Here is a 14228-nt window from a genome sequence, read left to right as displayed (position 1 = left end):
AAACTATCAAAGTTAGTGGCCATTACCACATCCCAAGGCAATTCTCCAGTTAAGTTACATGTTGTGTGAAGAAGTTATTCATTTAATTAATTAATTTAACTTGTATTCCGCTCTCACCACAAATGACCTCAGAGTGGATCACAACTTTCTTTTGTCTGTCCTTAATCTACTGATGCTGATCCACTTAATTGGGTGTACCCGCATTCTAGTATTTTGGAGAAGAGAGAAATTTTCCCCTCTATTTACTTTCTCCTCACCATGCATAATTCTATAAACTTCAATCATGTTCCTCTTCATCTGTCTATCCAATAATCCCTTTTCTTCTAAAGTGAAATGCTCCTTTTGCCTTTCCTCATATGGGTCATTTTGGTTCTCCTTTTTTGCATCTTCTGTAGCGCTGTGTTATCTCTTTTGATGTGGGGTAACCAGGACTGCACACACTATTCCAAATGTATGAGGGCATCACTGTACTTGGAGTTCTATTTTCTGGCTCTTTCCTAATAATCCATAGCATAGAATTTGCCTTTTGTTCACCACTGCCACATTCAATTCTCCAAAGCCTCTTCTTTCTACCCTAGGTTCCCTGGCAATGAAAGTCTGCCGGAAAGATTCTTTAGCCATCAAACTTAGCAACAGGCCATCCAAACGAGAACTGGAAGAAAAGAACATCCTCCCCATGCAAACCGATGAGGAGCGACTCGAGCTGAGACAGCAAATTGGGACCAAGCTGACCAGGTAAGAACCAAGCAATTTCCCATTCTTCTCATATAATAAAGGATGGAGGAGGTAGCCTCCAACATTACAAAATTCTGGCAGAGAAATTAATGGGAAATGCACACATTAATTATTTCCTTTTGAAGGAAAAGGCTTTCATGTTGTTTCCTCAACTATAATCTTTACCTCTCTTAGGAGGAAAAAACATTATTTACGACTTTTTGAAGCTGCATAATGAAATGTGCAAGTTTTCCTAAATGTTTTCTGTGGAATCGTGTAGTTTTTTTGTCTTTTTAAGATTTTGACACACTGGAATAAGACAACAGCATTCATTTGGAGAGCAGAAGGGCATTGTTGGCACACGATGATCTATATCACATTGGAAAATGAACAAGTAGATGAGTTAAAATGGTATCGCTGACATTATGTAATAGTAATCTTCCTGATTAGGATTTGAAATTTAGATAATTACATTTCAATGTGTGCTTTCTCCATATCATGATCTCTTGACCCTATTGTCTGTTTTTGTAACTCATAAATAAAATGAATGCAAAGTGAGGATGCGTTCATAACATTTGAAGAAACAGACTCTATTAAATGAAAGCTTATAGTGTAATAAAATGTTGTGAGTCTTTGTGATCAGATTCCTATTTTGTTGTGGCAGTAGTTGTTGTTGCTGCAACAGACTAACTCAGCTACCACTATGGAATGATTGATACTGAAGAAAAATTCTCTGAGTGTAGAAATCAGAACTGCATTGTGTAAATCTGGTCAAGAGACATATTTTTAGCGTCGTATTATTCCCTTCTGATTACTCCTTTCAGAAAATAGGCACTAAGAAAATAGGAAGAGGTAATAGCCCCTGTTTTAACAATTTTGCTTCTATGGCAACCAATGAACTCTGCAACACTGAACAGAGATCTTGATTCAGATTTGAAAGGACATTGCACATGGAATATAGGAAGGTGTCAATTCATATGAGTTCTGCTCTTGGTTCAATATTGGCAGCCTCTGTCAAGGAATTTAGACAGAGCTCTGCTTCCAAAGATCCTTTCAACTGGAGACTGAACCCTAAAACCTTTTGAATGCTGAGCAAACCATATGCTCTGCCATGGAGCCATGGGTCCTTCTTGGAGTTCACAGCACCATCCACTACAGTGAATAGCACCATGTGTCCGACCATTTGATAGGGGTGCATATTCACTTTGAGATCCAGTAGGAAAAGGTCTGTGCTGGCAAGGGCAGCGCTTTCACAGGTACAGGAGCTGGATTTGGTGATGGGAGAGAGGGTGTAGTGTGCCAGGGCTTTGCCTTCCTTGCAAGCATGTTGGCATGGTCAGGTTGCTGCTTCTCAGCAGCACCAGATCTAGGGTGGCCCACGCCGGGGGCAACCCTAGGCTGGCGACCTCCACTCTCCGCGCTGCGTGATGGCACACGGGGCATAACAGAGGCAGCGTGCGGGGCTGGGAAGCCGCCCGCGCCATTCGCTTCCTGGTGAATGGCGCGGGCGGCTTCCCAGCCCTCCGCGCTGCTTTCACCTGCCTCGCAGGACAGGGGGCAGCCGGTTTGCCGCGCACCCCCTGCCCTGCAGGGCAGGCAAAAGCAGCGTGGGGGGTTGCGAGGCCGCCCATGCCATTCGCATGCCCCGCTGCACAGGGGGCGGCTGGCTTGCCGCGCACCCCCTTCCCTGCAGGGCAGGCAAAAGGCAGCGTGGCACGGGTGGCCCCACAGCCCCCCGCACTGCCTTTTGCCTGCTCTGCAGGACAGAGGGTGCGCGACAAGCTGGCAGCCCCCTGTCTTGCAGGGCAGGCGAAAGGCAGCGCGGGGGGGCTGCGAGGCTGCCTGTGCCCTCTTGCAGCGGGCAGCTGCTCCCAGCACCCCCTCCCTGGGGGCACCGAGGGCAGACTACCCCCCCTGCCCCCCCTCAATCCAGCCCTGCTTCTCAGGGGTGCTTTTTAAGCCTGTAGACCAGTCTGTACACTGCAAGGGAGCTGGGCAGAAAGTCTCCCTTCTCCCACTACTCAGAATGATGGACCCTGATCCTAAATATAAATGGGTAATATTTCCATAACATCCCTGCATCTTCAGCAAAATTGCATGCTATTATAATGTGTCAACTTAACATTTGGTTCCGAGCAAGTATTTGCTGGCAAAGCATTTTTTAAGGCTGCTTGATCAAATCCTTTGTTCTTTGATAATATTTCCAGAACTTCATTATTACATCTGTTTTTCCCTATTGCTCAAAAATGGTCATATAATGATACTGACATCAAGCTAAATTAAGGAACTGGACCTTTGGGAAGAGTCAAAGTACACATCATGATTGCAGCTGGCAATTTTAATATTTTTTTAAAGCACTCATGCCATTCTAACAAAAGTCCCTACAGTCTTGGAACAAACCAGCTGATTAAATTACCTAAATTATTTTCAGAAAGATCCAAAAAACACAGAACAAAAAAAAACATTTTAGAAGACACCATACAGAACATTTATCATTGAACTAGATTTTTTAATCCTTACAGAGATGGGGGATTTAAATATTTAAATGTTTGTACAAATTCATGTTAGCTCAGCAGCATTAAGGAAGGCATTTGGCAGATCCAAATTAGGAACCATGAAAAAGAAAAGTTGCTATGATAAAAAAGCAGTTTATTAAAATCTGTACTAACATATTGCAAGGCTAAAAAGCCATTTGTTGTCATTAAAATGACTGGGAAAGGAATCTGAAATAATCCTAAGAGAATTTTTTTGTAGAGTTTTCTTTTTAACTATTTGCCATCTGATAGTAGTTGGGGGAGGATGGGAAAGTAATACAAAGGAAAGGAGGAAGGGTGGAGGAGGAGGTCAGGAATGGGCAGCAAACTCTGGCATGTCCCTGCTGGACCAGAGGTGCATTTTATGGATGAGTTCAGTGGCCTGGCACAATTTTTTAAATAGCTGTGCCAGTCCTTATGGCAAGCCTGCAAGAATTTTTACAATTCACACATTTTATAATAGCAAATACTTGGCATCATTTTAGTAGATTTGTTTGTTTTCTTTAATTTTCTAGAAACAACAGCCATGTATGTTTAAAAGATATTTTTCCTTACAGACTTATATACCTCTCTCTGGCCCTTTTCGCACTTACGGTTTAAACCGCCATTTATGAGCATTCGCCCCGATCGCAGTGGCTTCGGCATTGCACCTGTTCATTTCACACTGTCCACTGCAATTTCGATTTGGTGTCTGTGCTTCATTTCAAAACCTCGGTGCAATTTTGGGCTTTTGGGGCCTTGCAATTCACGTCACACTTTTTTTTAAAAAATTGAGCATGCGTAGTAACGTTGCAATGTTGGAACCCTTCCCCCCTTTTTGCTGATTGGGCTGTCCTCTGCCCACCGGAGAGGCAATTGGTGGCAGAGTTCTGGGGGAAAACATATACCACTCTCATTTTTTTAAATCAAGCCAGGAAAGGGTTAAAATGCTGCCGATTAATCTCCTCCCAGGAAGCAGAGGCTTGTTTCCAAAGGGCTGTGCAAAATGCTTGGGTTTTTTCCCCCTCTTTGGCAAAGTCTGAAACATGCCTGGGAGGGAGGGAAAAGCAGCCGTTTAATCCTTTCCTGGCTTTTAAAGCCAGGAAGAAAGTGCAGGAACATTACAATGTTGCAACCCATTCTTGTCTTTAAAAAAAAAAAGAATGTGTGTGCATACCCTAAGGGAGGAAGGAGAAAGCAGCTATTTAACACTTTCCTTGATTTTAAAGCTAGCAGGGAATTAGCAGCAAGCTTAGGAATCATTCCTGGCTTTTGAAAAAAAATAAAACAGCATGCATACTGGGAGGAAGGAAACCAACGAAGAAGCAGCCTTATGACCCTCAGCTCGCTTTACTAAAAAAAATGATGGACAAGGAGTTCAGAGAGCTGAGGAGGGTGGGAGTGGTTAATTCTGCACAAACCAATCAGCTCCCAGGGAAAAGGAGAGGGGGGGGAGAGAAGCAAAAAGGAGGCAAAAGTGTTCACATTAGCAAAATGCGGGCCAGCTGCCAGTCGGCAGCGAACTTAAAAAAACATCGGGGTATGTCCGCAGGGGGAAAAATCGGGGATACAGCGGACAAAAAGCGAGACTGCATCCCATGACTGCTTTTAAGTGTGAAAACCTTGCAAACATGGGATGTGGAGCAGGTACAAACGCGCTCTAAAAAACGAGTGCAAAATGTACCTCTCTCTCTCTCTCTCTCTCTCTCTCTCTCTCTCTCTCTCTCTCTCTCTCTCTCTCTCTCTCTCTTCCCCATCTCTCATGATTTCTGGGGAGTCTTCAGTTCCATAGCCCTCAGTCTAAACTGTCCTGCAAGCCGTACAGTTTAGACTAGTAGTCTTCTACCCAGCAAGTGGGTTTCAAAGCCCTGCCAGCTGGATTACAACAGCCCTTATAAGAACTGCCTTTTTTTGCTACTTTTTGGAAAGAGCTGCTGCTAGCGCACATATAGTGCACATAGTGCAGGATAGTGCACATAGTGCAGGATGCCATGCGTCCTGCCTTTCTTTGCATACGGGACAAAAGGAGCAATGGGATGGAGAGGTCGGGAGACTTGGTGTTTAAGTAGATTCCTTTTTAGTGCCATTCAGAGACTCTGGCATCGCCTCTTCCTGTCACATGACTGTATTACCATAAAGCTTCCTGCCACATGTTTACAGTTCAGTGGGTCCCTTGCTGCCCCCTAGAGTTAAAGTTAGGTCCTAGATCTGGCAAGGTGGCAAACTCCTGGCTTAGGACATGTTCCAAGAATGGGGATTCTCATAGTACTTCAAGCAAAACTTGTGAAAAATCAAAGTAAGGCAGGAGATCAAGACCAGCCTGGTTGCAATAGACACATGTACATTGTTGTGTGACTTTCATGGGTACTTTTTGAAAAATGTCCTCCTGCAGCTCCTTAAAATTTTTGTTTATACCCACCTTTCTCCCTAGTGGACATCCAAAGTGGCTCTGATCACTCTCCTCTTTTCCATTTAATCTCACAACAAGAACCCTGTGAGGAAGGCTAGTCTGAGGGTGTGAGACTGTACCGAGGTCACTCAGCAAGCTTTCACGGAGGAGCGGAGATTCAGATTTGGGCCTCCCAGTTCCTAGTCCAGCATTCTAACCACTACACCATGCTGGCTCTTGCCTAAAGCACATTTGATTTTTTAAAAAAATAAATAGGGGTGGGGGGTTAAAGCATGAAAAGACAAATGTATATTTGAACATAACCTCCTATGATGATTAAAAACATAGTTTCTCTCAGGAGTGAAATTTACAATACCAGAAGCTTCTGGGCAATTTCACCATCTCAAATTCCTCCACTATATATGTGATTCTTTAAAACTTATAGCAGCTGCAGTGATACAAACCCAGAAGCAGGAAATTGTGTTCTCCTCTGGTGAGAAAAGTAAATGCTAGCAGGTGGCGTTACATAAAATAGGAGATGCATACTAGGTAGCTGTATTTGGGATGACCGCAACAAAATTTGAAGAGAACAAAAAACATAAATGAGAAATAGTTTTGCATGTGTAGCATCTCCCGCCTTAAAACTTAAAGCATTTCAAAGAAAGCTTCCCAGATATGTTTTTTTTCAAGAGGTTCTTGTGATAAACCCCAATGCCAAATGTTACTGAAATAGAGTTTTTATAAATGTAGAATCCTATTTAACAAATACTGAGTTTACCCCTCGAGTCAAGTCACTTTTAGATAATACAACAGCTTATTAAATCTGCTTTGCTAATTAACATAACAAAAAAAATGTATTGTTTAACCAGCTGCATTTTTTCATAGTTGTTAAAGCCTGGTGGAAAATAAAGTGATAATGATAATGATCAGTTGTCCTGATATCAGGACAACTTTCTAGCTATTTAGCTACCCTTGACTCTTTTGCAAAGCTGTCCAAATGTGAAATATTTCTTCGTAGCTCCCTGTCATCCTTCATGCCTGTAAAAGAAGATTTAATGTCTACGGAAACATGCCACTCAAGCCCATCCATCAAAAGTCAGATTTCCATAACCTGTGCCTCATTGTTGACAGATAGAGGCCAGAATGAAACCTCAACTCCTAAGACAGGACAAGGATCTTGGATGTAACCAGTATCAGACTTACCAGAGCCAAGCCAAAGCAGGAGAGAAAATAAACTGCTGCAGGCTGGTACAGGGTCCCAGTAAGAATGCAGCTGAAGTGGTACCTCTCATCATCTGCTTTGAGATCTCCCAGGAGAGAGACACTACTTGTTAAAAGAAATAAAGTTATATTCATCCCTGATGACAGGACCTGCACCTTTCATTGGTTGCCCAGAATAGAGAATTTCAGCCAGTGTGTCTTTTCCCATTCCTGCAGGGCAGGCAGCACCTGCAGAATTTCTTCTGTGTAAGCATTAAGTGTATAGAAATATTGTACCACTAGCCAGACCTCACCGGCTCTAAGTTGGCTGTTGCTTTGCCTCTTTGATTGCCGTTCTTCTCCATCAGCTTCTCCCTGTCTGATTCTGCAGGAAAATTCTGAGAGGCAAATACATCGCCAGGTGGAGGACCATGCCAGTGCCAACCTGAGAGTCACTGCCTTTGCAGCCCTGGCATTATACAATGACACCATCATTGCTGCTTCCTTGCACACTAGTGGCTTCCCCAACTGTGCCATGAATTGTCTCACTGTCTTTAACTGCACAAAAGGTTTTCACAGTAGGCTTGGAGGGAAACATAAAACATCCAAATGAGAACTTTTCTTTATTTACTGAACGTTTTCAGTTGTTATTTTTCAGCTGCAAGAGCAGCATCCTTTGGAAAATAATTTTTATTTGAATGTGGCAAAGTTCCACTGTAGATGGTGTCTAGTAGCTGCAGGATTACCACTTGATCATGGCAGATAGCTCTCTGATCCTATCTCCGGATGACATGAACATGGTTATTTTCTTCTATCTTAGAAGGGTGAGGAGAAACGTGAACAATCTGAAAAGAGAATTTTTGTGGTGTTGTGGATAGATAGGCTTGTACTGAGAAGACCTGAGTTCAAATGCCTTCTCAGCCATGAAGCTTAGTGGGTAACCTTTGAGTCAGTCAACGTATCGGATTCCATGGAGCATATTCGCCTATGTGCAACAGCCCTTGCTCAAACTGAAGCACTAAAAATAAACCTTGCAGGGTACTTGTGCTAATTATTGGATCTAAATGTTCATTCCTGTACTGCAAGACATAACGCAGGGCATATTTTGATGAAATCAGGTGTACCTCAATGAAGGGTTGCAATAGACCATGTGCTGTTAGTTTTCCAGTGGAACAGTGCTAAGTACTTTATCCTTTCCACTCACATGTTGCTGGATTCAATCCATTGTTTCAACTGAACCGCATAGGATAAAAATGGGATGAGGGAGGGACCATGAATGCTGCCTCAGCTTCCTTAGAGGGAGGATGGGGAACAAAGATGAAGATTACATATTGCCCAAAGATCTTGTATTAGTGCCCTAAGGAGAGAATATTTCTTCCTCATTATTTCTGTGATGCTAGCATTTTATTGCTAGCTTTTGCTAATGAGAAGAAGAGGTATCCCATCAATAATATTTTCAAGATGTTGAAAAGTAGACTTGTAGCCTTCACTTGCATAGAATTTATAGTTTTTTAGTACATTTTTATCCCACTGTTCTCCCAAGGAGCTCAGAGCAGTGTACAAAGTTCTTCCCTCCTTCATTTTATCCTTACACAGCCCTGTGAGGTCAGCTGGGCTTAGATAAGTGGTTGCCCTGTGAGCTTCATGGAAGTGAAGATTTGAATCCAGCATACTATATTGGCTATCAGGTAAACCATACTGGACTACAGAAGTCTGTTATGAAACCCTGCATCCATATTGTGCTCCAAAGAGGAATTTTGATCAAACTATATGTGTGAATTCTCCATGATGAAGATGTTGAAAAGAATGGAATCCACAAGCACCACTCCAACAGGAGAAACCCCCTTTCGCCTTCAACTAAGGCCTTCAGGATGTGTTTATATAGTCAAAATTACCTCTAGCTCACTCCATTGTGGGTTTTTTTGTAGAGCACAATTTCAGTTATTGTCTGTTTCTCTACATCTTAATCTGTTTTAGGTGTAGTGAACCCCTAAAATAATTATATAGAGCAAAACAAAATAGAAACTTTAAAAAATATATATTTCAGTCCAATTCTTCTCATATGTAAAAATAGTATTTGCAGTGGAGTGGTTGCCCCAGAAGGTAGCTGGGGATGTGTATCAGAGTGAGCATCCCACTGAAACAGCACAGTGCAGAGAGACAACATCCATACTCAGAAGAAGAGTCTACTCTATATTTGGATGCACATCTGATTTACATCCACAGATTGTGAACCAGCAAGTGATCCATGTATGGAAGCCTGCTTCCACACAAGGGGTCGGATTGAACCCAGAGTTCTGTGGGGACAAAGAATGTGACTTCTGTGGCTCCGGTCCTGCCTGAAATGACCCTTGACGTCCTGCTCCTGAGCCCCGCAAGAACAGGGTTTGGAGCGGCATTTCAGGCTGCCACTGGACAAGGGAGCTGCAAAAGTCATGCTTTGTGGGTAGAAATCCTTGCATCCACAGAAACACCACATTAGAATCAGCCCAAGATACCCATATCTGGATCAGAGTGCAAGTAGTGTAATTATTTTTATGCTGATGCTATTTTTTTAATGGTTATTATTTCCATAACTATCGGGAGCAATGCTGCTGGTAATAGCAATCCTAAATCACTTGATTAATGCAAGGACATGCACTTATCTATCCTACATGTAAATCATAAAAACCAGGAGAAAAATCAAGACTTTCGAAATATATGGGCGCATTGTCAGCCTTGAACATACACACAGAGATGTTTTCTGGCATTTATCTACTGAACATTCTGTAACAATAACTCAATTCAGACTCAGCTTCTGGACCTCAGCCAAATAAACCAATCATTCTACCACAAATCTCAAAAGACATTTATTTTCCTAAAGTGTCATTCTTTTAGAGAGCAAACAATAAGTGTTCTGTAAATTTTAGTAGCATTCTGCTTTGACATTTCCTAGTCAGAAACTTAATTTATAAACTCCTGTATGAAGACTGACTCTAGCATAACCAAATTCAATGCTGTGTGTAAAAGGACTTCTGTTGGATTGCAGTGGCAAATATGCACCCAGCCCCCACAATGGGAGGGAAGCTATGCACCATACCTATTTATGCCCAGGTGTTTCAGGAATGAGCTGTCTATTATTTCTTATTTTGAAATCTCTCTAAATGTTCTGTCTTTTGGGAGGGAAGGCAACTGCCATAGAGTAAACTCTAAGGACATCATAATCTCACTATTATTTACAATGGGGAACATTCAGTTTATTTATGATGTCCTTAGAATCTTAATGTATTTGTCTGAATTATGTTTTTGCACAGTATTTTCTGTTTTAATCTGAACAAAATAAGAGTTTTCAGCTTGACCTAATTTAGTACTATAAACAGATTCTCAAGACTATCATATAGAATCAACAAAAGATTTTCCCTTTTTCTAATCAAGAATAACTGGTAATCCAGAGATCTGTTTTGGCTTTGCAAATGCTTTGCAAACAGTAGTGTGGCGTTCTGTGGCATTCTGTAAGCAGGAGAGAGACACCCTAATCCATTCCACTTACCATATAGTGCCTGCATGCAAATGCCACTTCCATGGCGGAACAACTGTCTCTGCCCCTAATCTGCTTCAAAACATCCCGCCTGTATGGTCTCCGCACCAATGAGCTCCCTACAGCAGCTTACATGGTCAAGTGCACTTACATTCATAATTAAGAGTTGCAGAGGCAGGCAATGGCAAACCACCTCTGTTAGTCTCTTGCCAAGAAAACCCCACCAGAGGTAGCCATAAGTCTATGACTTGAGGGCAGGATTTCATTTCAAAGGTTGTAACCAGTCCCTGGGTCCTCAGGGTTGGGTTTTGGGTTTTCAAGAATGCTTTGGGGGCAAGAGACCTTTGTACCCTTGGTAGATCACTGCCACCCATTTCTTCCATCCAACCTTAAGTTCAGAGATGGAGGAAATAAAGTCTTAATCAAGAAGTCAGGTCAGCAAGGTAGGCCACTGCAGACTGCTTTCCACAAAAACAACTGATAGCTGGGCCAAATAGGCCAAGGTGCTGGATTCAGACGGAAACCTCAAAACCCAGTAACACCACACAAAGCATTGATTTTTTTTGTTGCAAAGGATTGATCAGATTGATCCTCCCTCCCTTTTTCAAATGTTTACAATGCCCTGTGGACTGTGGCTGAGCGAGTATCCCAGGCACTCCTTGGTTCATGCTTATGATATCAATGAAGGTATGACATATGGAGAGCATACTTCATATATGGGGGGAGGAGGGTGAAGTTTGAAAGCAAATGCCACCTGATAAAAAATATTTAAAAGCTATTATTTTCAATAGATCATGAAAAGGACAGGAAAAATAGATGTCTTTGTAAGTTTTGAAAAACCTTAAGGATTGCAATAATTCTTTAATAAAATATCACGTGCTTCCTTGCTTATTATCACTTTTCATTTCTTGATAAAATAAGTGACTTCATTCATTCATAACCTCTCTGTGGTTGCATTAAGGAAATTGTTCCTTGATAAAGAATTAGGCAATCACAAACTTGTTCAAGTTATAAAATTGTCAGTTCACTAAGTGTTAAAGACTAGATTCAGATTTTGTAGATGTTCTTGTCAATATTTCTTGGCATCCTACTATATAAAAGGCTAAACGTGTTCCAGATAACTCACTTCCTACCCTGGTGTGCCTCCAGAGGGCACTGTTGTGGAGAGAAGCCCAGATGTGGCAGCTAGACCACCAGAGAGCACACCATGGTGGGAAGCCCAGGCTGGGATCAGGCGTGGAGCAGGCGGCAATACCCATCCGCACCTTCACCTAGCTGGGATCAGGAGCGAAGCAGGTGGCAGTGCCTGCCCTTGACTTCAGCCAGCTCGGATCAGGCATGGAGCAGGTGGCAATGCCTTCCCCCCTTCACCTGGCCGGGATCAGCCGCAGAGCAGGAGGAAATGCCCACCCCCCTTCACCTGGCTGGGAACAGGCACACAGCAGGTAGCAATTCCCAACCCCTGCCTTCACCCAGCCAGGATCAGGTGCAGATCAGGAGGCAATGCCTGCTCCTTCTTCACCCAGGCAGGATCAGGAGTGGAGCAGGTGGCAATGCCAGCCCCCCCCCTTTACTCAGCCAGGATCAGGTGTGGAGCAGGTGGCAATGCCCGCCCCCCTTCACTTGGTCATGATCAGGCGCAGATGTGGTGGCCATGCTTGCCCGACCCCACCCCCCGCCTTCATCCGGCCGGGATGAGTGACGGAGGAGGAGGAAATGCCCTCCTGTCCACCCTCCCCTTTCTAGAGCCCACTGTATTTTTTCCCACAACGGGCTTTGTTGCTAGTCATACAATATTTGCTTTTTAGTCAATACAGACTTACAGGCAAAGGAACAAAACAAAACTGCATAAATGATTGTGAATAATTAGCCACATTGAAAAGTTACTGCAAACTTATCCAAAGGGAAGAAATGTAATCTTGTGCATGGGGTGTTAGTTTGCAATATCGTGGTAAAACTTTCAACATCACAAGCGTAATTTGATGCATGCTTCAGATACCCAACTTTTCAGTGAAATTTTAAAAAATGCTTCCTCTGCAAATGATGGGGCAACCTTAAGCAGAATTACACCCTTCTGAGCCTGTTGAGTTCAATGGGTTTGAAAGACATAACTGTTCAGAATGGTTCTGCTGGTGTGCAACAGATCAAACCAGGCCTAAGAATATTGGTTGGCCCTATCAATTGTGTATTATAGATCTGCAAGATCTTGTTCAGTATAACGCAAAGGAATATAGAACACGTTTTCCTTCTCTGTGTTGCAGATCCAACAGTGCAGAAAGGTTAAAGGAAATTTAAAAATTTTATTATTATTGGAAACATTCTTCCAAATGTATTGATTTGTTATGATGAAGTATTTTTTTCAAAAAAAAAAGGTGACTATTTCATTCTGACCTAGAATATATTACCATTGTTGTTTCTGGCCTGAGAGATTTGGTTTGAGCTAGATTAGTCAAGTATTTCAGTGTGTGAAATTTTATTTTTGATATTTTGCATTTTGAAGTTTTTGTGTTCTTTCGTTCAGCCAAAATGCCCCATCGAAGAATTGCACAGAAAACCCTTGAAAAACCCTACACCTTTATGAACTTTTTTGAACTAGACATCAGAGTGGGAGTTCCATGAATGAATCACCCATGATTAAAAGCTGCTGGGGGAGACAAGGAAATGGTGCTTGGAGAAATCAGGACAAGGAAGTGGTACTTGGGGGGAAGTTTAATCTTGTTCCCCAGACTATTTTAAAAATCTAAATCAAACCTTCAAAGCAGTTGAGGAACCTATTAGACTCACAGTGCAAAAATACAGGCATGATAAAGTTATTTATATCAGTTTCAAGAAAACTATTCAAATCAGTGTGTGGGGGGAAAGGGATAAAATACTCACTTTGCCCCTCTTGCCCGTCTGACTTGGAGAGCCCTATAGCTGCCTTCAGTGGTTAAAAAGCAGTGAATTCACACAGCTCTCCTGGCCTTTTGGCTAGTCTGACCTAGGATTTCTTTGAAGAATGCAAACTAATAAATCACTGCCTTCCTTGAGCTTGATCAGTTCACAGGTTTACAGTAGAATAGAGATGGGCACAAACCTAAATACGAACCCAAAAAACCCACGAACCAACCAGTTTCGTGGTTCGTGAACCAGGGTTCATGAAAGCTCGTTTCCGTGAACTTCCACGAACTGGACTACTCGTTTGTTTGGTTTGTATTAAAGGGCTAGTTTAAATGGCCATTTCCCTGGGGGCACTGGGGTTTGGGAAGTTTAAAGGGCCCTGCTGCTTGCAAGCAGCAGGTCCCTTTAAACTATCAGCTGGCAGGTGGGGGGGGGATTCCCCCACCTGCCAGCTTATTGTTTAAAGGGTCCTGCCCCTTGCAAGCGGCAGGAAAAGGCCCTTTAAACGATTAAAGGCCCCTTTCCCTGCCAGAAAGGGGCATTTAAACCCCACGAACCACAAACCACGTACTGGTTCATAACTGGGCCCAGTTCCGTGCCAGTTTGTGGTTCCTGGTTCATGGAAACCCCACGAACCACAAACCCCATGATTCTTTTTTTTCTGGTTTGTGCCCATGTCTACAGTAGAACCATCTTAATCTCTGTAGCTAAAAAAGAAGTAATTGAAATGATCTACAATTAAGAATGTTGCATGAAGGGCACCATTTACAGCTTTTTCTTCCTTCTTTGTTGCTCTGCACACAGAAGTTTGAGCAAGTGGTAATGCTGAAAACTATCAATTATATTTGTTTCAAGATAATTTCACTCATTATCTTTAGGGTGATTTATTTGGCTGCAGTCTTCCTAAGTGGTGAACGAATTTGCTGCCCAGAGAGCATCATAATGACAATGGGATAATAACAATAACAACAATATTCAATTTATATACCACCCTTCAGGACAACTTAACACCAAC

The 14228-nt window shown here is 42.5% G+C and overlaps 1 protein-coding gene across 1 annotated transcript in view; it reads left to right on the top strand.

Annotated features, from left to right (window-relative positions):
- Positions 1–14228, top strand: part of PHACTR1 (phosphatase and actin regulator 1) — a 135809-nt gene that overhangs the window by 94084 nt on the left and 27497 nt on the right. Inside the window, exon 7 of the mRNA XM_054985359.1 lies at positions 579–735. Within this exon, the coding sequence (XP_054841334.1) occupies positions 579–735 (157 nt within the window). The remainder of the gene's footprint in view (positions 1–578; positions 736–14228) is intronic.

Source organism: Eublepharis macularius, chromosome 7 (assembly GCF_028583425.1).
Source record: "Eublepharis macularius isolate TG4126 chromosome 7, MPM_Emac_v1.0, whole genome shotgun sequence".
In the NCBI taxonomy this organism is placed as follows: Eukaryota; Metazoa; Chordata; class Lepidosauria; order Squamata; family Eublepharidae; genus Eublepharis; species Eublepharis macularius.
Note: the sequence above shows the minus strand (reverse complement) of the source record. Positions and strands in the feature narration are given on the sequence as shown.